This window comes from Polyodon spathula, chromosome 22, assembly GCF_017654505.1.
Source record: "Polyodon spathula isolate WHYD16114869_AA chromosome 22, ASM1765450v1, whole genome shotgun sequence".
Taxonomy (NCBI): Eukaryota; Metazoa; Chordata; class Actinopteri; order Acipenseriformes; family Polyodontidae; genus Polyodon; species Polyodon spathula.
This window is the reverse complement of record NC_054555.1, coordinates 21,543,409-21,567,395: the sequence shown is the minus strand read 5'-3', so window position 1 is coordinate 21,567,395 and position 23,987 is coordinate 21,543,409. Positions and strand designations below refer to the sequence as shown.

Here is a 23,987-nt window from a genome sequence, read left to right as displayed (position 1 = left end):
TGGACTGTAGGTCACATGGCAACAGATCACAGGGACCACTATAATTCTGCTAATGCTAATAGAGAGGCGATACAATGGATTCAAATTATTGGTTAAAACTCCTTCAAAATTATCCATAGAAAAAATGTGTGATCTGTTTGATCTGCAGTCTGAAAACTGAATGGCTTTACATACAAATGCTGTAGTAATTATTACTTTAACCAGGATTTCTAAGGTTACTAGAACCTATCATGTTGCTTGTAACCTGTTGTAGTATTATTATTTTTTTTTTTTTTTATATACACAAATGAAATCACTGCTTGACCCAATATGACAGTACAACACACCATTTAGTGCCCAACATGAAAAAGCCCGAGATGATACAACATGGCAAACATATGATTCAACTTGAATTGAAGACTGCAGGACCAGCCGGGTTTCCAGCCTCAGCAAGAAAACACATACGTGTGTGGAGATCAGCACAATGTGAATAAACGCAAATCAGAATAATCTGAAACGTCACGCATACTGCTTCCACTCCTTTCACAGGGATCAAAAGGTTCACAGGTCGAACAATTAAGCCCTTGTAAACATTTCACAGGGCAGGTTACTTGCGTTAACCATGTAGCTGTGGCATGTAAACCTGCCTCGAGAGAGCAAGCACATTGCTTTCCCAGGCCAGCTATTCTCCTGTTTCACTGGCTTGAGTTAGGAGGAGTTTCCATACAGCTTTCCAATTTAAATTGTTCAGTTTCCAAAAGTGTAAATGCATCATGCTCTTACAGTTGAATGTACTGTAGACTCTTTCTACTGCAGTGTACTAATCCAAGCCACAGTAATCAGAACAGACATGTAGCCCGAACCATGCCATCATAATGAAATGCATGCCTTTAGCAGCTGTAGAAACCAAGCTATACTATCCTAGTCTTACCAGAAGTAAACATTTACAGCTTTTAAAAATATATATATATTTTAAAAGGTGTATTACTGATTTTGATGACCTAGTATTAAAACATACAAATGTAGATTTTTATACTCCAAACAAAATCATAATCTGAACAGCGTTTGAATTAGTGAGAGTCTAGTGTACTTATTTTAAAACGTATCAGTAATTTAATTATATCTTAACTAGGTAATTGGACAGATTTGTATTGGAATACAGGTTAGGTTAGAAGTTGCCAGCTAAAAAGCCATCAAAAGACACAAATATGAATAATGCTAATGAACAACTACTAATGCTTTTTACACTGTAGTCAATCCTTACAAACGCTGGTCTGCAGTGCTTTCTTTTGTTTAAAGCATTGTTCTAAATTTCATCAATATTTGGCTTTACAACAGTTTATACTTGTGCTGTGCATTATTTTCTATTGTTTTCTATATTAATAGTACAGTCAATTTTTAAAAAAAAATTATACTAGAAATGTATACCATTAAGTTCAAATACATTTACTTTATAATAAATAAAAATCTACCTATCTATAAAGCAATTAGTGGGAGCACACAGCAGACTACAACATTCTCCCAAAACATTTCTTAGATGTTTCCAAGGGTAACTACAGTATTACCATACCATTTTGTCTCGCCACTATTTAAAAACAGAATTCCAGTGACAGAAATGGAAGCAAAATACCTGCGCTTGCAGAATAGGGATAACTGATTGTTTGAAATGAAATATTCATCACCAATGCGTTGCATTCTGATCTCTCTCCTCCTCCCATAAACTTACACAGCCTGCCTCTGAACCTACAGAGGACTCTCCTAATCGTCCGCTGCCGACGTGCCTCGAACAGAACCCTTCTTACGCATCTAGACGTAAAATAAAACGGTCAGCTAGAAGTCACAAGCCTTGAAGTGGAGTTGGGTTAGTATGAACAGAGAAGAGAATTGGAGCGACGAATGCCTGTGGAGAACTCATCCCCACTGGTGCTGGAGCCCCGTTCATTCATGGGTTAGTACAGTTTCTATTGTGGCAACACAAGGTGGAAGGAAAGCGGCTGGTAAAATACCATGCACCTGCAGCGGTTGGATTAAATATTTCAAATGAGTTGGCAAAATGTTTAACAGAACGCTGTGATACAGGCACCATGAGACACAGCAAGATAAGGTAATGCGTTTCTTGTAAACTTTGCAGGGTGCTCTGTAACACTAAGAGTCTCACTCACACAGATAGTGACAATGCTGAATGTTGGTGCTCTTGGAATGTTGTGGCCCAATATACCTCCAACAGTTTCATTGCAATGTTGAGAAGTGACTTTTCTCACAACAGCATTTGCTAGGCTGAATGAAATGTTCTATTGCTTTCCTTTCACTTTTGTGGTGACAAGTCAAAATCTAATAACCGGAATACCATATTCATTCCACCTTTAAGTTTACTTGTACCAACGTCAGTGGTATGTTGTGTGGCCTAGCTGCTGTGTGGAATGAATAGACTTCCGTGTACACAGATCTAACCATACACTTGATTCAAAGGGGAACAATATATTTATCATAGCAATTATTTTTGGAGAAAACCCCAGAGTTATCTAAAGACATACGGGACTTTTATAAAGTTTACATTTCTTAATGTAAAAACCAAAGTTAAGGGGAGAAACTGTAGGACTAATTTGACAGTATTTAAATTGAAATTTGAGAGAAATGCTTTAGAAGTATTGTTCCCCTTTAAAATTAACATCAACATTACTATTATTAAAAGGTATTATTAGCATAACAAAATTAAAGTCTGCCAAAGTGCACTCTGCAAAGGTGTTCAGTTACTTGTTTAATCCTATGCTTTTGCCTACAGATACTAAAAGCATCACATTAAAAGAGATAGAAATATTTTTAAGTGAAAATCGTCAAAACATGTGTGGTAATGTAGGCAAACGATCTTGATTAGGACTTTGCACATTTTCTATAAGCACGTAATATAATCTTAACCCTTACCACTCAGCGTTAATTAAATCATTACTAAGAGTTCGTTGTCTTGTAGTAAAAATGGATGCACCTAAGATGACTTTGCTGTGACGAGTTGTCTTCCCTATACTACTGTAGTTGTGGGTGTACTAGGGTACATTTGAACCTAGCTCCAGCAGTGTATTGTTTACTGAACACAGTGCAGTGTTAGAAAATCCCACTCAAAAAGATGAACATCATATGTGGCGTATTTAGATAACAGCTCACCCATAAAACTATTGAGAGGGTGAAAACAAAACCAGCAGTGCCACTGGTTAATAGTTTGGCAGTAAAAAGTGTTTTTTTTTTCTTGGAACTTGAGAGAAATCTAAAAAGATTGGTGTACCAAATATGAAAACAATAAATCTAAAGTGAATAAAGCAGAAACTTAAAAAGTCAATAAATACGAAACGGCAAGGCAGTTTGTGTTGGAAGATATTGCAGCAGTTGGTATAGGACAGAAGACTGCGATGAGTGTGTTTGAAACACTACAGTGTGTTCAGTATCGTTTAAGATAAAAGATACAAATTTAGAGTCAAAGCTATGTGGATACGTGTTAAACATGTTGGTAAATGTAACATCACACTTAAATCCATCTCCAAGTAAAGCCTGTCTTCCTAGTACTATCTCACAAGGCGGTTCTACACTGGACAGGAGCAAAACATTCCGAAGCGACTGGAATGGATGAGTGTGACTACACCACCACCAGCGACGCGAGCAGCCAGTCTTGGTGGCGCAAGTGTGCCTGCATGAATACAACAGTTTTACCCCCCCCCCCCCACACACACTTCACAACGAAATGGACCAATCTGAAATAACGTCAACAATCCTGACACAGGTCAAAACACAAATCCATGTGGCACATGGACGAGGAGAAACGGATTCATGAAGTGCAGCGGTATCCTCTGCTCTGATTGCTCATTAAATGCAAATCAAGACACCACTAAATAAGGGTAATACAGAACATTGCAGGCACTATTGGTGTGTCCTGTGAGTCTATAGCAATGAAATCAGGAAGCCTTTTCTAAAACCTCCAAATCCACCAGTGTACAAAAACTTCATCTGTCATATCACAACATTTATACCAATATTTTCCTAATTATGTGTACATACATACCTTTGGACCCCTTTTTGGCACTAAAGAGATGAACGGAATCAAACAGAAATAAAAACAGGCTCACGTGAAAGATTCCCCACCTTGGAGCGTTCGCGTTTGATGTAGATAAAAACTCACGTCCAGTGTAGAACCGCATTAACACGAATTATTCCAAGTAACTGACACCTGACCAGAGTTGTTACTGTCTTAGCTAGCTAATGAAAAGGATGTTTCAGGAATTCTGTACCTCTTCAAGCTCTTTTTGGGTCTCATCCTCCATTCTCCGGATATCTGCCATCGTCAGCTCAACCCATCTGTCAATCCAGCAGAACAGCTGGCGATGAAAGTTGGTGAAAATCCTCTTCTCTTGCTGAAAGTAACAACATGAAGGACATGCAAAATTACACACGGGTTCCATTTACCAGAACAAAGCAGAAATCAAATGAAATACCTAGAATTAAAATAAATCAATTACGACCCTCATTAGCAGAATCAAGAAAGACAGACGAGGAGAACAGCTCTGTGATCTCTGTGTAACTGTAACCTGCAGACGTAACTGTAACCTGCAGCTCTGTATTCTGACAGTGATAGACTGCATGACCATACCAGAGGAAAAACATATAGGAGACTCTCAATTGTGCTACAGCACAGTACCTCAAAGATTTGTATACAAATGTAGTTTATTCGATTATAGACAAGTGCAATTATGAAACATGCAGAGGAGGCTAGGCGTGTATGATACAAGCCTGGTTAAGAACGGTGCAAAATTAAAGCATGTATTGTGTTCACCATGTAGTGCGACAGACAGATGTATTGAATAAGGATGCTTAAAACTCAGCTGTGTGCATCAGTACCATGCCGTAAAAACAGAAACTGATTATTTTATGTGTGAGGCATAGAAAAGAAAAAGGAGCAGCTCTTCAAGAGACATTACCTTGTGGATGAAGTGCTCAATTTTGTTCTGCAGGCCCCACCACTTGAACTTGACGGTCACCAGCTTGTAAGCACACATTCGAGGACAGTCCTGGTTGCCAGCTAGTTCTTTCTGTTAACAGGGAAAAACAGTTTAAATGTTACAGAACATGTTATAGCCCATGATGTATGCTGGTGAGAGCTGAGGGTTTACTGATTTGCAGCTGGACTTGCTGGTTCATTAGACTTGTGTGAGAAGCAATCTCAAAAAAAAAAAAAAAAAGGTCCATTAATTCCTTTACCGTAAAGTTCTAAAAAGTAACTGTTTGTACACTCTTGATTGAATCTACTGTGCAGGTTTTATATGCCTGCTAGGTGCCTAGTAAGTGGAAATAACTGTTCCAATAGCTGGTTTCAGCAGGGATAACATTTGTAATCCTGTTCTCTCTGACAGTTTGGTGTCAGTAGCATGATAAACTAGGTCACCATGACCAATATTCACAGTAGAAAAAAGCTTGTAACACATGATTATGCATAGCTTATCAAATTCAGACGAGTAGTTCAAGACACAGCTTTCAATAGGCCAAAATAAAAATCTGTAAAAAGTACGTTTTGACAACACAGATTCAAATACCTGTGCCAAGGTCCACCACAACTGGAGGCGTGGTCCTCAAGACTGGGAAAAATGTAAGCGTAAAACACATGCCTTCACTATATCCAAATTCACCATAGAATATAATGGCATCACTGTATACTGTGAAATGAGGGGTGCTTCATTCAGAATGAAGTTATGGAATGGGCTACCTAGTCATGTTCTTGAGACAGAATCACTTGAATCTTTCAAGACCCAATTTGACAAAGTTTTGATATCAAATCAGCTACTAGAAACCAGACCAGCTTAGAAAGGCTGACTGGTGTCCTCTTAATACATTTTCGAATGTTCTTATATTAACACCAAAGCCCCTTGATTTAAACTAAATCACCACAGCCGGTACCTCATAAAAAGGAGGGCAAAGTGTTGCAAATCTTTTGCTGCTTTTTAAAACAATGTTTCTGATTTATGCCATTTCTTCTAGGTATCTAATTCTCTATGATATCTTGAGCCTGGTTGCAGCTAGACTGCTGGAGGGAATCAGGTAGTTATTTGATACCAGGAAGCAGCAGATATTTGAAATAACTTTAAAGAAGGACAAAATACAAGCCAAAGACCAAAGCAATCTTCAAAACAGAGGAAAAATGAGGGCCGAAGTGCTCATGAAAGTAAGAAAGTGCATTTAAGCACCCAGATTGTATTATTTATTTCAGTCTCACTGTTGAAGTGATCTTGGGAAAACACACACATTTAACAATTCAGCTTATTCAAATGCCCTTCGATTTTCCCTCGAGCAGCAAGATGGTTGCAGGTTAACACCGTGAGATGGTACACACATTGTAAACCTATTTGTGTTGCATTTCTCTCTGCTCAGGGAAAAATGATCAAAAAAGCTGTGAAATGTGGAAAATGAAAGCTGTAATGGGATTTACCTGAAAAGGCATACATGATCAGAGCTACTTTTCAGATGGCTTTGAATTGTGTTGCTACACTGTACAGACTTCTAACAAAACCAATAAAAAAATATGTTGGATTTTGAGCATGTTAATGTCATCTTTGATGACATTACTTTGATGAGCTGCCCTGCTTAATTATAACAATGTGTCTTGTTTTTTGGTCAGGTTTCATTTCCAGCTTGCAGCTAGCATACTTACTAACTAATCTCCAGACAGTCCTTCATTGTAAGAAGGTATCATTTTATACATAGCTGGTTCCACAAGCCCCTATTAGCACCTAGTGAACATTAGATAGTCCAAGATCAGTTCTAATTAGGGTCTGTAAGGGCAGCTCATAAGAGTATCATGTAGGGTGTTCTATGTATATTTCTGGAGTGGGGTGAAAATCAGCTTGTATCTTACAGCACCCTACACTGTATTAATGTTTTGTTTTTTTAATAATTACAGTATAGTTTAATGTGATGTAATTTCCATCTGATAAGCCATTCAATTCAAAGACATTTCAAAGGCTGCATCATGGGTCTGCTATTTATTATAATACCATGTCCTATGGAACATGAGAGTAATAAGATTGTTAACAACATTGTATTAAATCGATTATAAAAAGGAGACTAAAGCCTCCCATAAATATAAATGAGCCAGTGACCTTTTATAAATATTTTATTCAAGATCAGAATTAACTTGTCTGCTTTGGAAAACTGTCTGGGGCCAAACAAACAGGATTCATTGTGGTCACCCCCTCCTCCCAGTTAATAATTTCTCTCTTTTTGAGAATCAAAAGCAGAGCTGTGATCAGTTGTGCCAGAAGCAGCAGAGAAAAGGGGTCCAAGCGCTTTGCAATGGTACGCCTGCTAACTTATTCAACACAGGCTTCAAGTGAATCTGTCAGCTCAACACTGAGTTTCCACCTTGAGAAGGAACTGTAGCTTTTCACAAATAAAAACAACCAACATGACCTCTGGAGGCCTCAGAGGTTCTGTATAGAAGATGAAGTAAAGTTGTCCGAGTGATCTTTTACCCTGCAGTGATTGTTCTGTTGAGCGACTGCCTATATTTTATGGCAGCGGTGGATCCTAACAGGCCAGAGAAGCACAGATGAAGAGAGACAGTTACGAGTGATAATATTTCCTCCAACACTGTCCCAGACTGCCGAATGGGTTTCCTTTCCGAGTAGCTGGCTTGTTGCTGGTGAATAGGTTTTATTTGTCTCTCCCTTAAACAGAGAGAGGGGTAGAAAGACCTCTTTCTATGTCCCCCCCCCCCCCCCCCCTTCCTTTGATAATTTTGGTTAATATTTAAGTGGGTTTGCTTTGGGAGAAAATGACCAAGAGCAATGTTAAACGCTACTGTGCTGCAATTTAAACCGTAGTGTAAGAATTTAAAGATGTATGGTGGATACACTAGCGATTTTCTGTCAAGGATTTATTCTACCATTCTCTGATCTCAATTTTCTTTTTTCAGGTGGTTTTGCCATAATGAATGATCATTTGCAAGCCGTTCAATAATCGGAAAAGGCGGCTACCTGGCACGACTGGATTTGGGTTACTATCTCATTTTGGAATGTCCAATTAGTTTTAAAACAGTTAAAACATTTATAAAATTAACAATTCTAGAAATTATAGGTTAGAAAATAACCTTGTCTAGCAAACTTTTAGCCTACAATGTCTGCAGTCAATGTAGATCTTATTTCTACATCTGATCAAAGCTATGGTCTGCATATATAGCCATTACACTGAGATTATAACTAGGGGTGTTAAGAGTTTAAATAATTGCCAAGTGTTAAACCTTTAGAAATGTGCCTAACCTCTTAACCATTGTCAGAAATATGCAGGCCAAATACAAGTGTTAGCCTTAGTATACACAGTCGTAAGCGTAAGCGTTGTATTTATTAAACAATCGTTTCAATATACAACGAAATGCTGTACACAATCGTGCAGTCCTTTATAAAAAGGGATGGGAAACTAATACCCCTATTTATAAGCTTTAGTGGGAATTTGTGTTTTTAAAAGAAAATCTAAAATTTCCACTAGGGACTCTTTTTCTTGACATGTTGCGATTTGGCATGGAGGCTGAGCTAGCCACTTAAAACTTACTCTAAGTACTGGAGATGATACAATTCTCCCCATACATGTTTCTGTTGTCTCAGCCTTTGCTGTAAATTTGGGATACTATATCTTGTTTTATTTTTGCAACATTGAGCCAGACAGATAAGGAGTGGTGTAAAATGAACTCGCTAACACAGATTCCAGTCTCAGTACCCTTGAAGCTATTGACTATTTCCGGGCTTGCTTGCATTGTTTATGCATTCTTTAATACGGAAATGTAATTTAAAAATTTCTTTAAAGCATTCAATACATAGATGAAAATTAAATAAACTTTTATAACTTTGAAATCAGCAAGAGCAGATTTTCATCCTTTTACAAGTGTTTTTCTAACGCTTACCCTTACAATCTACCTAATTAATTATATACACCTTTTTACCAACTGGGCCCAGTTGGGAAATGCAGCCAGTGTTAAACACAATGTGTTGAGGGACAGCTGCCTGGAGCAGTATGATAATACCTGTAGGAGACTGAGAACACACATAGGCAGGTGCTCAGACGTCTCTGCTCCCACTATTCTCAAAGAATGCGCCTCCCTTATTTGAGCTTGTTCTTTTTTATTAAAACACCATTCGAAAAAGCAAACGAGGCAGACTACTCCTGGGCTAAACAGAGGAGAGTACCCGGTGGAATGAGGAAACCAGTCAGAGGAGGTTTCATTTACACCTGGTTCCACAGTTGCCCTTTGGTCAATACTATTCACAGGAGTCCTGCTGCATGCATAAAGCTAGAGAACAACACGCAATCCCCAAGCCTAGGAGGGTGTTGCTCATAAGCCATCTACAGACAGAGCATATCATTTCAACCGGATTCAAATTTAAACAGCTTCTCTCTCTGGCTGCTGTGTCTCACCACAGAAACACAGCGATAGCGAATCTGTGCTTGCAAAGTCCAATCACACATCAGTATGTGTGTGCTCAAATGCAAAGCATGTCAACCGGTGCAGCTTAATTATTATGAGGTACACAAAGTGCAACTTTCCTGCTCTAATCAAGTGATACACAATAAACTGCAGTACATTTACAATGAAGAAACTTTTTCATGTCCAGAAGTAAACTGTGAAACATCAATGAAACTGTACATTAAAAAAAGATACACAGTATAATGCTTCTCCTTACCTTTGCAGTGCCTATTGTAGATGATGTACCAAAATTAAATGATGATTGATTTATTTTATGGCCAGGGTTGCAATAAATTTCTCAGCTCTTTCATTGAAGAAAAAAAGCAACTAGTCAACATGGATTTAGATGAAAAAAGAAAAGGTGCATCAAAATGCTCAACACATCTTCCCTATTTAAAATATAGCCCATAATTAACACTCATTTTAAAAACATTTCAATCCTTCGGTATGCAGGCTAGTACTTTCATGACCCTCAGCTTCTGCTCAAAAATGTGCCAGTATCTTCATATGGTTTCATACAGTCTGGTGACTTGGTGCCTCTGAAAGGCTGATGCAATTGTTTTCCTTGGCTTTCATGTTTCTAATTTTAAATGGAATTCAAAAGGTCCAAATCATGTTTTCATTTAACAATGGTGATCGTGTTACTCCAAAGACATGTGAAAAGGGGCCTCCCAAGGAAAATAATGCATATTTGACTGTTTGGTTGCATTACCAGGCAACTTGCCTTCCCAACCCATGGATCTAGTTTGCCTTTTGCATTTGCAGCAATAACCTATTTTTCAGCTGTAGATCTTTCTGGTTGACATGAAAGACAACTATATGTAATTTAATATATGTTTTTATTACATTGGGGCCTAAGCCAAGACTCCCCTCAAGCCTATTGGAGTGCTTTGTCCTTTATGTGGTTTGAGTGAGGCTAGGTGTCAATGATTACATGCAAAGTCAAATTACTTGCATTACAAACAAATAAGACTCACTCCTATGAGTGCACAGAATGTGTAGCGAGCACATTTCAATTGATCAGATTAAAACAGATTATTCCTTCAATCCAAATGTATGCAGCATGGTTAATTATTCCATTCCCAGCTTCCCGAGAAGTAGCCTAAAAAGGTGCAGAGTAGCAAACTAGCTCTGCTCATCCACCACAATATAAAGCATTAGCTTAGTGGCTCTCATCAGCCTGGCCAGCGCAGCAAGTCACCAATGGTCTTGAATACTAAGAACATTTATGAATGAGAAGATCAGCCATTGCTCGTCCGCTTATTAGTAGACAGCAGTTTGCAGAAGTATTCACCCCCTACCAATAATGTCACATTTTGTTGAATTACAAATAATGTGTGCTCAGTTTTTCAAACAACTTTTTTTATTCAAAGCTGTAGTGGTTAAACTTTACACCCCCTGTTATATGAGGAGAAAGCTGAATGTCAGCAAAACTTGCAAAGAAAATGTAGCAATTACTGCTATAAGTCTTTTTGGAGAGGTCTCTACTAGCTTTGCACAGTAGGATGGTGAAATTTTTGCCCATTCTTCACAGGAAACTTGCTCCAGTTCTGATAAGTTTGTTGGGGATCGTCGATGGATTGCAATCTTCAAATCTCGCCATAAATTTTCGATTGGATTCAAGTCAGAACTTTGACTGGGCTTCTCAAGAACATTAATTATCTTCTTGTTCAATCACTGCAATGTGGCTTTGGCTTTGTGCTTCAGGTCACTGTCCTACTGAAATGTGAATTTCCTTCAGAGTTTCTTGGCTAACTCAAACATGTTTTCCTCAAGCATTCGCCTGTATTTTGCACCATCCATTCTCCCCTCTATCCTGACAAGCTTCCCAGTCCTTGCTGAAGAGAAGCATCTCCATAACATGATGCTGCTACCACCATGTTTGACAGTTGGGATGGTGTTGACTGGGTGATGTGCAGTGTTGGGCTTGCGTCAGAAGTAACACTTGGAATTTGCAGAGCTCTCAAGGTCATAGTTGGCTTCAGAGTGACATCCTGAACCAGTTTCCTGCTTGCCCGGCTGCTCAGTTTTGTAGGACGACCTGATCTGGGTAGTGTCTGGGTGGTATGATGTATCTTCTACTTCTTAATAACGGACTTCACTGTGCTGAGAGGGATAATCAGCACCTTTGAAATTTTCTTGTACCTTTCTCCTGCTCTGTGCCGCTCTACCACTTTATCCGGCTTGTTTCGAACAGCTCTGCAAGGGGCATTCCTGGAGATACAAGAGTCAATGTGGAATTCTAACTTACCACCGGTTGACATTAATGACTTCAAACTAGATATCATGAATTGGGATTAACTTGTAAATTATCCTTAAGACACCCAACCTAAATCTTGAGCCATAATTTGGTTTAGTAGGCCCCTATATCCTTTGAAATTGATGTTAATATTTGCAGTAAGCTTTAACATTAGAAGTGCCAAGCCAGTCAATTTGACCATTTTGGGTTTTCAAATTTATATTGCTCTGCATTCCGGAATGTAACTTGCATGCCTGTTCGTGACTTTTCCTAAATATATGCATTACATATACGGACGGTGTTTGAGCTACATATTCGCAAGAAATTGATAATTAGAAACATTTACCTAGAAGCGCCAAAAACAGGTCATTTTAATAGGTTATTTCAATACATATAGCCTATAATCCTGCCTGTCCTTTTCAATACAATCAGTCCCGTGATCAGGTGGTGTCTACCTGTCTACATTCTTCGAGTGCTTGAACACACCCGAGTGTCATAGGTACCCCCTGTGTATAGCACTGCAGGTTCATTCTTAGCGCTATGCACAAAACGGTGGCGATTGGAACAGAGGGCAAAAAAAAAAAAAAAAAAAAAAGCCTGAAACAGTGGAATATTACAATGCCGCAAAGTTCAGTGTGGATGTGCTGGACCAGATGGAACGACAGTATTTAGTCAAAGGCGGATCTCACCAGTGACCTATGGCTGTATTTTATAACATTTTGGATCTGGCAGCCATCAATGTGTATGTTTTGTACAAAGAATGTACCAGGGAAAACTGCAACAAGAGGGACTTCAAGCACATTTGGATCAGAAAAGGGCAGAGACAGATGGCCCTTCTGGCAGTGCTGCTGCACCCACACGCAAAAGGATACAGTGCCAGGTTGCAAAATGCAACGACAACAAAACTTTGGATGTGGGCGGTGATTGTGGAAGGGCAGTGTGGGTAAATGCTCAGGGAAAGTCGAGAAGCCTGTATTGTGCATGGACTGTACAGGTTAGAAAGCTGCCAGGCATGTAGGCTAAATAAATATTCTGTAAATAGTTTATTGTGTTATAATTATTTACGTTTTGAAGTAGTGCATTATTTACTATTTTCGAAAAAGTACCCTTTGTTATTTTTACCAACAAATGAAATGTTTATAAATGTAATATGTACCGAGACCTGTTACAAAAGAGTTACTAGTGAAACATCTATTTTATTATCATTTAATTAAGTTTTTCTTGTTTTGTACTGCTCCTTTTGAAAATGTTGTTTTGTTTTCCATTTAAATATGGTGTTTCTGTTATGAAAATGTTTGATTTGATATTCATAAATAAAACTTTTGCGTTTTATATGATCGTTTGTCTTTCATTATCATATTACAGCTGTTTAAAATAACCAGTTTGGCACTTCTAGGTAGTTCAAAATTACAGTGCTTCTGGTGTTAAGTAGAGGTATTGTGAGAAAGGCACCAGCAGCTGCCAACTAGACTGGCATTCATGGTTCCAGCACCACAATACCTAACAATTTGAGACATTCTCAAACTGACTGGAGGTGCCCCTGTACTATAAAGTAGTAATGTAAGTTTATACGTTGTGTGCACGGTCATGTTATGCAGCTCAAAAAGGCCAAAACGATTCTTTGTTTTAGAATTACGCTATTCTGTGTTCTATGCATAGAAGGACGTAGGATAAAATATACTGGAACTTTGAGAAATCCTTAGCGGTGATTGATTGATTTCTTCTTCTCAGAGGATTTATAAATGTATAGTGTTTGTATCACAAGGGCTCTTGCTTACCACAATCTTAAGAGATGTACAATTTCTAATCCCCAACATCTCTGTGATTATTTTAATATCATTGCAGTTTAGTAGAAACTTGTGCACACAATGCAATGCGAGGGGTAATTATGCCTTGGTAAAGTCAGGAGAAAATTAAAAAAATCGCAACAAGCCTAAGTCAAGTTTAATATACTACAGGGGTGTTACTAAAAAATTTATTCCAAACATATTCATATTCTCTCTCTCTCTCTCTCAGGGTGGGGGTATGTTTGGGTGTGGTATCAATTACTTGAGCTTGCAACCCCTCCAGGGAAATCAATGAATATAATATCCGTGTGCATCAGCCCAGAGTTCCATGTAACCTAATCTGGCTGCTTGGAGAACGGGTTGCCTCGACAGCAGAAGAAAATTGTGCTGAACACAAGCTTTGCCAGTCTTGTAATTTGTGGTTGTATGTCTGGTCTTAACTTGTGTTTACTGCTCGCTGCCAAGCAGAAAACACAAATGCTTGATCACAGCTATCCCTCATATCTGTTTACAAAATGTCTCCACTTCTGTATAAGGCGTACATTTTGAAGTGCCTTGGGAGGAACCACACAAGTGCTAAGAGGAAATGTAGAGAGGGAGTGATCACATATGAACAACATTTAACACCAAACAAGTCTATAATGAGGCTTATTCTTTATTGCTATTATGTCAATGTAAATACGGAATGCACATTTATTACTTTTCTTTTGGTTCCACTGGAATAAAAAGTGGAACCTCTTGGCTTTCATTTTGATATGAACTGTTACAGCAAACTGTCCATAACCGTTTCAGGAATGTATTTTCCATATACACAACATTAGTCTGTATATGGAAAATACTTTGAACAAATCCCCTTACACTGCACACATCCTGCTGCAAACACTATAACTGGTTTCTGTTTGTTGTGCATATCTTTACAAATGTTTGCCTACAAAGCCTCAGTGCTGCTTCCATTTTCATGCTGTTTCTGTCCAGTTCTGTCTTCACTTCATACATCTATCTCTGCACTTGCTATTAAACTGGGATTGCTGTCAGCAGTTTTGAGAAACACATGTCAATCTGAGAAGATGTCCCTCCAAGGGGCCACAGTGCAGCTTAAACAAAGCAATATATCTTAAACTAAACTAAAGGGATCCCAACAGTCATGCTGGCAAGTGTTCGACATGCCCTGGAATTGAAACCCGAGAGCCACTGGGTACATTCAAACTAGGCTAACAATTGAAGAGTCAAAGCTCAGCAGATGAGAAATACTCAGCACTTGCTTCAACACAGCCTTGGAAAAATGTTGGATTACTATTTTTTTTAGTAATACCGGACAAGGTAGGGTGCCGAGTCCGTATGTGCAAAAAAGGAACAAGGTGTGGAAAAATCTCAAAAAAGGAAAAGGTTACCAGAGGTCACTCTTAACAAGAAATGCTAGCTTGCAGTAAACCTACACAGTATTTCCTAAATGGGTGGGATTTCTTTCTCCGTTTACTTACAAAATAGCCTTTGGTAAATGTTTGCTACCAATTTCAGTTTCTTTGTTTTATCTGTTTTTGCTCATTAATAGAAATGGCTTAGCTCATAGAATAAAACTTAGTTACAATTATCCTGTAAAAAAACTAAAAAGATGACTTTTCTGAAATGAAAACAGTTTCTCTGCCCCCCGTAAAATACTTGTTAGGCATGTATTTAACACGGCTCACCTCAAATCAGTTCACTGTACAGACTATATGGATTCATAATGCAAATCAGAGTTTATAATAATGTTCTAATGCAAAGTGCTATGATTTAATTCAATGCTATAGATTGTTTCTGTAAAATAAATCAGTTAAATAAATCTGGATTCTACCTCTGGGGTACACTCTAGGGACTTGGTTAAACCTGGTATTTGTTGTAGATACAAATGAACACAAGTCTAGACTTAGTCTAGTGCTAAAATGGAAAAGAGCTGTATATTTCCAAAGCCAATTAATGCAATGCACCATCCATCATTCCTAACCTCTTTGTATCACAGTTCAAGTGATTATTTCACACAGGACACTAATCCAGCCAGCAGCTAAGAACGTCTTCAATATTATTACTAAAAAATATTTTTTTATTTGTATTATTTATTTTTTAAAAGGCACTACAGATTAGCATGAAGAATAAGGTTATCAAAGGGTTCTGCCACTTGAGGGGAAATAAAAAAAAGATTTAAAAACAGCCTTAAAAAAGGTAATTGCTTTTACTATGGTTTGTCTGATTGAACCCAAAGATGCCTCAGTAAACCTTTATCAAAAGCTGAGTTGGTGTTTGTATAATTTTTATGTTTTAAATTCGAAGGGCTAAATATGCTCCAACTTATCTGGGGAAAATGAAATCATCTTAAAAGGTTACAGAATTACAAGCAAAGATCGGTTTTAAGATAGTTAATCTTTCTTTGTTTTTTTGGGTCAAAGGATGTAAAATGCAGTTGAAAGATTTGAAGGTCCTTTTATAAAGTTCTGTGTTTTATAGTTAAAACCCCTCTGCTGCGTTTTCTTATTTCTTACTTATTTTAAGTAATTTTTTTACTTGGAATGCATTAGATGCAACCTGTCACTTATGAGTAGTTAAAGGTTGAGTATTTGAAACTTTTCTTTTGTATATTTGAATATCTTATTCTAAATTCCCACCACTAATTAGATTATATATTCTAATATATCATATATATATATATATATAATATATAATCATATCTATATAATATATATATATATATATATATATATATATATATATATATATATATATATATATATACACACACACACACACCACACATATATATATATATTCAAATACATAGATATTATACACACAACTGCCATCTAGCCTGTGACAATGAATAGAGAGCATATTAAAATGTTGAAATCTAGAACTTATTTTTTATATTTCATTATTAACATAAAGGGATCTCAAGAACCCATGGCCTCAAAGGTACAATTAATCATTTAATGTTCATCAAGGATTGGGGAGAATGCCAGCGCTCAACATTTCACTTGACAAGGACGTCGTTTGATGTTTTGATCAGAAAAATTTGAATTTCCAGCATGTGGAATGTTATCAGCACTAAAAAGGCGAACTTTACATTAAACCACTCCAACATCAAAACACTTAGGATGACATTTTTATTCAAATAAGGAATATTTCAGCAATTCAAAGTATGCTGATATTCCTGAACATCAAGATGGACAGGGGCAACATTTAAATTAGGAGGAGGTGCCATGCAAGAGGAAGTCCATTGTAACTTAGCATTTTGTTTTATTGTAAAACACTTGAGGTAAAGACTACAGCGCCACTGTAAAACCCTGACCTTGACCTTACCAGTCACTGACTAAATTGGAGTGTACAATGCATTTTGTGTCTTTACTGTATGTAACCCCATCAAGTATCTGAACACTGGATAACCATTTCCCTTTACAGTTGATGCTACATATATTGACAATCAGTGCTTTTAAAAAAAAAAAAGCAGATTTTAAAAAATTTGCTTGGCAAATTGTTAGTTGTATAAAAAAAAAAAAAAAAAAAAAAGGGGGGGGGGGGGGGGGGGGGGGGGGGGGGAATACAAGGATGCCTGGCTTCTACAGCGCCTACTCCTTTGGTTTTCAAAGGGCTAGACAACCTCAAGTCAATTTATTTTTAACTCCTGGGCAGAACCCTTGCTTTGTAAAAGCAAATCAAAATGTACGTGGAAAAATAAAATGAACTCTGTCTGATATTTAAACACGCAGCAGGGAAACAGTTCGGCCCTATCCACAAAACTCTGAAGTTATAAGGAATTGTTAAGGACTGTTGTCGCGCATATGGCACTTAATTTTTTGTGGATAACACCGGTAATGCAACTCTACTGAAAGAATCATAGAAAACGGCTCTGTTTTAAAGAAATGTGGCAGTGAAATGATTATTTTTTACAGTGTGCATGCTCTGCTACCGCTGCAGCAGCTCGTCAACCAGCAGGCACCTCTTCCAGCACTCGTCTGGGGTTGACAGTGCAGTTCTTCTTGTGTGCTAATCTAGCCTCCTCTTTATTAAACCAAATTAGCAGTAAAAAACAGGCAATTTGTCTTCATCAAACCAGAGCGTATAGCTCTGCCATTCACATTCTCCCCCTTTCCCTCACCGCCACCCCCCAAGAGCTGTCTAAACTCAAGCCCTTTATAGCAGTGAGGACTTTAAATTAAGGCTGCAAGGTTTGTTCACAATACCTTCCAGTCCGGCCCCAGGGGTCCTCTGCCAGTCTTGACTGACTTAAATAATGCTGGGTCCTCGTCAGTTTTGTAATCCTGCAAAATAAACACAGCAGTGATTGAGATCAGCTTAAATACAGGTCTACCTGGGCACCACCATATGCCATTATTTCACTTCATAAATGTTTAATGTTTAATATGTAATGCTGAAAAATAAACAAAGCCTCCCTTTTAAATTCCAGCATTTTAGAAAAACAGTAACATTCACACATGTAACAAGACAAGCTTAATAGTGATTCATTCTTGGTGGTGCATTGTACGAGAGGCTTGAATGAGCCCACTTTTCTAAATAATTATAAAAGCGACTTTAAATAACATGCTGCATATAGTGGCTTTTATTACCTTTGCAAATGAACAAATATCTAAATCTTGACTGAACATCTGAATATGAAAATGTCTGACCCAGCGCTACTATTACTAATGAAAATTAAATTTAAAAAAAATTAAAAATCATTGATGCAAAACCGAGGGACAACAACAAGAACTAATTATTTTGGCCTTGCAAAATTTACCAAGCTTGATCAATCAAAACATTTCTTAATGAAAACTTGAAGTGCAGGTGGAGTCAGCTTTTTTCATCCACCCATTTCTCCTGATAAACAGCATGGTTATACAGTAGTAGACATTAAATAAAAAGTGTTCCTAGGTATAATACATGAGACAAATCCCACTTTCAAATTGAACAAGTTGAAGAAACACAGAGAAGCATTCTTACTGGTGTGCCGTAAACGAGTCTTTAGACTGCAGCAGCAATTAGAAATTAATGCTATTTACTATTAAAACCACCTCTGTATGAAAAGCCCACAGTATATTCTGATCTGGGAACAGGGCTGCAGCAGAATAGTCATTACATGAACCCTGGTTTCATATCCACAAGGCACTGTCCACCCATGTTCTATACTAAAATGACATGAACAATGACAGATCAAACAAACAAATGTGTGCATATATATTACACAGAGAATTGCTGCAGCATATTCAAACAGGGCAGCAGGGTGCAGTGCAAGCCTTAATGAGAATTATGCCACTAACTATGCCTTTCATATTGCTGCTGGAAAAAAAAAAAAAAATAGCCAATGTCTCTCAAAAAGATCCTGTGGTGTTGGAACAGAAAATGAGCTCCTGCAGCTCAAGAGTACTTATAAAAGATGCAAAAACAATGGCTTTTAAAAACAAACAAGAAATGACATTAGCCAAACATTCCCAGTCTTAGTGTTTGGCTGCTTGCTTTCCCCCTCCCCCCAGTTTGACTCCAGTAAAGCTGTTTATTCCACCACAGTCATGTAAAGCTACGTTTCCACTGCACAATGTTACCTTGAGACAAGTGATCGTTTTCACCGACAGCAAAGCTCAAATACTAATGATTACAAGTTACGTTACAAATATTAAAATGAGGAATAATTAAGCCGCCTCTTTTTTGCAAATCAGCTTTTTGAAGGTTGTTTAGGATTTTGACCCTCAGCCCCTATGACATCTTCTCCTGTTTTGAGCCGTGCTGTGTGCTCACTCAACCTGCCCCGAGAATGCTTTACTACCCATTCTCCACACAGACCTGAATGAACCTGCTTTAAAACCCAGTCTCCACACAGAGACCTGAATTAACCTTCTTGCAGAGGGAGGGGAAGGCAGTCAACAGAACAGGACATGCTCATAGAGAATGGGCTTGATAACAGGGCTCTTGGCCAAGGAAATAGCTTAAGTTAGTTGGAAGACTTTGATAACCCCTCCACACTCACTTCATGTGTTACAGGTATAAGAGCCCCATCTGAACCCACATAGGTTCCTATACGGCCTAGAAATGATGCCACGCATCTTCTCTAGGTTGATTGGGACCCCACCACGTTTTGTTGGATACACAATTTAAATTTAAATAAAATAATGCAATTTACATTCTAGTTGAAATGCAAGCAGACTTAACTTAGTGGAACATCTGAGATATTCCTTCTATCTGCTCATCTGTTTGAGTGCCAGGAAATCAGTGAGACTACTACAGTAATAGAATGAGGGCAATCTACAAGCCTCAAAACACAAGTGATAGCTACAGGAGGTTGTTAGCATCAGTTTTTTTTTTTGTTTAAACAGCCATGCTCTTCCAAAAGAAACAACATCTGCCCAGGTTTCTAGGCAACAAACGTGCATTTTGAAAACATTTTTCTTGACTATTCCTTAGCAATTTAAAAAGAAAAAACATGTTCAGATAGTTGCCACTGGCTGCAATCAACAAACAAAAAGTTATTTTTTTTCTAAAATTTAAAACTAAACAAAAAAGTCAACCAAACACACCACCAAGCATGAACAGGTGAACTGTGGACAACATCTGGACAGTTGCATAAGGGTAGCAGAATTCCTGTAAACTGTGACAAAAGGACCATTCACCTTGTGTTCTTTGGCCATCAAAACCTTTTAAAACATGCGCTTTTGAGATCAAGTTTGAGGTGGGAGGTGGTTGTTTAGTTAATGTTTTATGTAAAGCAAAGTTCATGGCGAGGGGCCTTGCTATTTTATAATGTCAACATACTGAGAGATTACACCAATAACTTGAATGTCTAAAACAAATGTCTTCTACCCTCCCAATATTAGCATTTTTTGTTGATGTTTTGGCTAGAAAATGCTTAAACAAATATTTTAATAGAACAATGTAAAAGATGCCATTTCTACTACACACCAGGGGGAGTATCATTAACATTAACATACCCTGAAGAGTGGTTGGGATGTTCTTCATCCTTTAGCAGAGTTAAAACAGAACCTCTGATCTGAATAAATAACATAGTCCACATTCATATTCATATTCCACTTCATTGAGAATCTAAATTCTTGTTATTCTTGTTGTATAATATAAAATATTTGTCAATTGAGTGAATATGAAAACTAAAACTAAAAGACTGCAAGAAATCAAATCAAAACTACAGAACTAACAAAACATCATACTGAGCACTGAATCACAATACAATTCTTCTGAAATGCACACTTGTTCCTAGCTGCAATGAGAATCACTTAGCAGATCTAGACGTGATTTGACCCCTCCAGACAAAGTGCACCATTTTTACCTGCTGGATGAAGGTAGACTAGCACCCATTTTTATTATTCCAGTATTTACTGCAAAAGAGCAGTAGTGTGGAAGGAGACAGCCTGCTGGCTTAGTTAATATTCTGTCTCGGTCAGAGGCCGGAGGAGGCCCTGGCTCCTGGTTCATCATGCTTGCCACCAGCTGTAGACTTCTCCTCTCATTATCTCTGTTGGAACGGTGCAGGAGCAGACAGCTGCAGCCCTGGCGAGTGAGGTCTGCGCTCTGCTCCAAGGGAACAGCACTGCTGCACTCCCAGTAACCCCTGAGTGAAGAAGCAGCTGTTCACACTTCTTGCAAATTTAGATTGCAAATTTTTGCTTGAAAAATCTATTTTATTTATTCATTCATTCATTTTTAACTAAGCCTTGTTGAAGGCATCTTGTTTTCAAAAACACCTACGCCTAAAGGTGGGAAGCTACAATCAATAGCACAACCAATAACAGATTTGATATTAACAAACTAAATACCAAATCTATATCACTTAAGATCACCATATATACAATTCTCCCGCAACTAGTGCCATTCACACCTCTGCAAGGCTAATGTCTAACGCGAGGATAATCAGCACTCACATCCCTCACACATCACCAAATTGGGGGTGAATTCCACATCACCAAATTATGTAAGTGTGTGAATCAAAACTCATTTCAAACAGTGAGATAGACTTCTACTCGAAATATTTGTCATCTATGTTTCTTTTAGTATTTCTAAATGTAGTACTTGAGAGTGTTTAAATGTTATGAATGATTAACTAGGAAACAACTTCTGGAGCGATCTCATTTTCAAGAACATCCAGATGGGAAGCAAAACATTTTTTGTATTAAATCAAATTCTTTGCACATAAGTTATTATACTAATCAGTAATAAATAACATTGCATTTCCTAAAGTAACACACTTGCTGTTAAATATGGGCACCAGAGGGTTCCAAATGAATATAGTGGGATGGTTGTTCCAGTCAGATGTTAGAGCGCTTTACCCATGAATGTTTTCACATTTGAGAATCAGAAATTTCATATTTTGTTTAGATGCTAATACCCTGTGGTGGGGAGCAGAAATGTCTAAGCTACTGGGTCTTACCCTAACTCTAACCCTAACTTTTTTGGCCCAATATAACATTATTAAAAAATCTTGCATGAAAAACTGCTTGATAAACATATTTTTCATGACTCGTATTTTGTGTATTCTTTACTTTTGCAGGCTATTTCATTTCCTGTACATAATTAAAACAATCACTTATGATCATGTAAAAGTACAATACAGCATTGCAGAGAAACCTAACTAAAAGCCAGGGTTGAGTTTAAATTCCAATTCCATTTTAAAGTCAATTCCCAATTCCAATTCCCTTGAAGGAATTGGAATTATTTTAGAGACACTACTAATTTCAAATCTGATCAATGATTTGTTGGAACTGATTAAAGGGAACTGGAATTGAAAAAGAGGAATTGACCCCAACCTTGGTTAAAACAGGTTAGAATATAATCAACTGAGGGGTTAACAACTCATTAAAGGTTGTGGTGAATTGTAAATAAGTACACCGGAAAAGCAAACTAAGCTTCTCACCTTAATAACTTATTAAAATGCATTAAACACTATACATTTCCTATGCACAGCACATTGAAGCATATCTATAGTTAATAAAATGGGCATGCTGTATGTAGTTCTGTTAGTACCAATCCTGCTGTTACTACAGACCATAATGCTCTGTCAAATGTAAGGGAGGGTTCCAGTTATGAAACAGCAGAAAGGTAAAGTAGAAAAGCAGTAATCCCACCATGAAGATCTACATATGCACGACAACACCATGCAAAGCAGCTGCATAAACTAGCTTCCATTAAGAATCAGGTATGTTCCATCCTTCACCTCAGAGCCAGTATTGCAAGCCCTTCATTATCATCCCCACTTGAGAACCCACATGGGTTTCTAATGGGCTCATTTTTATTAATTTTTTTGGCCACATTATTCATTTTTTTTTTATAGGCTAGGAAAAAAAAAAGTCTTTAAAACAAACTGTTACTCTAGGGCATCTATTTTTAAATAAATCATGATGTGCCTCAAGCAAAATTGGTTTTCAGGGATACTTGATGGGGGGGGGGGGGGGGGGGGGCAAAGAACACAAAAAATCAACCCAATATTCTGTTAATAAATATTCTTTATGGTATGGTTGGCAAGCTAGCTTTATAAGAAAGACAATTTGTTATAGGTATGGCATATCCAATGATTAACTGAAAAAAATCTGCTTTTTCAGTTTGTGTATCATATGCATGCAGAGTATTTGCCCTTTAATTGTGATAATAAACTCATTGCTGGCACAGCTCAGTTTTAGCCTGTGGCACTGCCTTTGGCCGAAACCGTTATCAGCACAATATAGTAATGAACACCCCCATTCACCTGCATTACTGCTGTTTTAACCACCGAACTATTCACCTGCATTACTGCTGTTTTAACCACCGAGCTACGCAGATCAGGGTATTTATTCCAAGTACAGCAGACCCCAGTGTATATTAAAACAAACCCAATACAAATCAGAAAGAAATATCCATTATTTCTATACCTTAGTGAATGTTTCTTTGTTAGAATGTTGGATGTACCAGCATTTTTTTTTCTTAATTGGTAGTAATACTAAAATAAACAAAGATATTCCGACAAACTTTTCAATTAGAAGTCTCTCAATCGTTTTGAACTAGAAAGTATTACATGTCAAAACGTCATAGAAGTATAATTTAGCATTACTATAGCTTTTTAAAATTGTATAAACAGGTTTAAATTTCAAGAACACAAAGGTTTCGTCAGGTGAGGATAAGACTATCCTGAGATATTTAGAGTGCAGACGTTGACCCTACTTCTCTGATTTCAACTACCTGTCACTATGTGGTGAAAACGACAACCACCTTGATTTCTCACAAATCCCCTGCTGGATTAAGAGAGGTTAAAAGCGGTGGCATTTATAACTGCCACCATTAATATTCGGGGGGGGGGGGGGGGGGGGGGGGGGTTCAACTTTAGCAGTGTTAAACGTTTAGAATTTTGCCCAAACATTTCACCACCAAATATGTCAAGTTAGATATAGGTGTTAGCCTTGGTGTTTACATAGCTGTAAGGTTACAGAGTAGACCCATTAATTTCATATTTCCCAGATACAATTAAATGCTGTGCACATGCAGTCTTAGAGAA

At 37.7% G+C, this 23,987-nt stretch overlaps 1 protein-coding gene across 1 annotated transcript in view; it reads right to left on the bottom strand.

Annotated features, from left to right (window-relative positions):
- Positions 1–23,987, bottom strand: part of LOC121297163 (phosphatidylinositol transfer protein beta isoform-like) — a 63,929-nt gene that overhangs the window by 5,536 nt on the left and 34,406 nt on the right. Inside the window, exons 8-10 of the mRNA XM_041223253.1 lie at positions 17,707–17,784; positions 4,941–5,051; positions 4,254–4,376 (exon numbers count right to left, since the gene is read on the bottom strand). Coding sequence (XP_041079187.1) covers positions 4,254–4,376; positions 4,941–5,051; positions 17,707–17,784 — 312 coding nt within the window. The remainder of the gene's footprint in view (positions 1–4,253; positions 4,377–4,940; positions 5,052–17,706; positions 17,785–23,987) is intronic.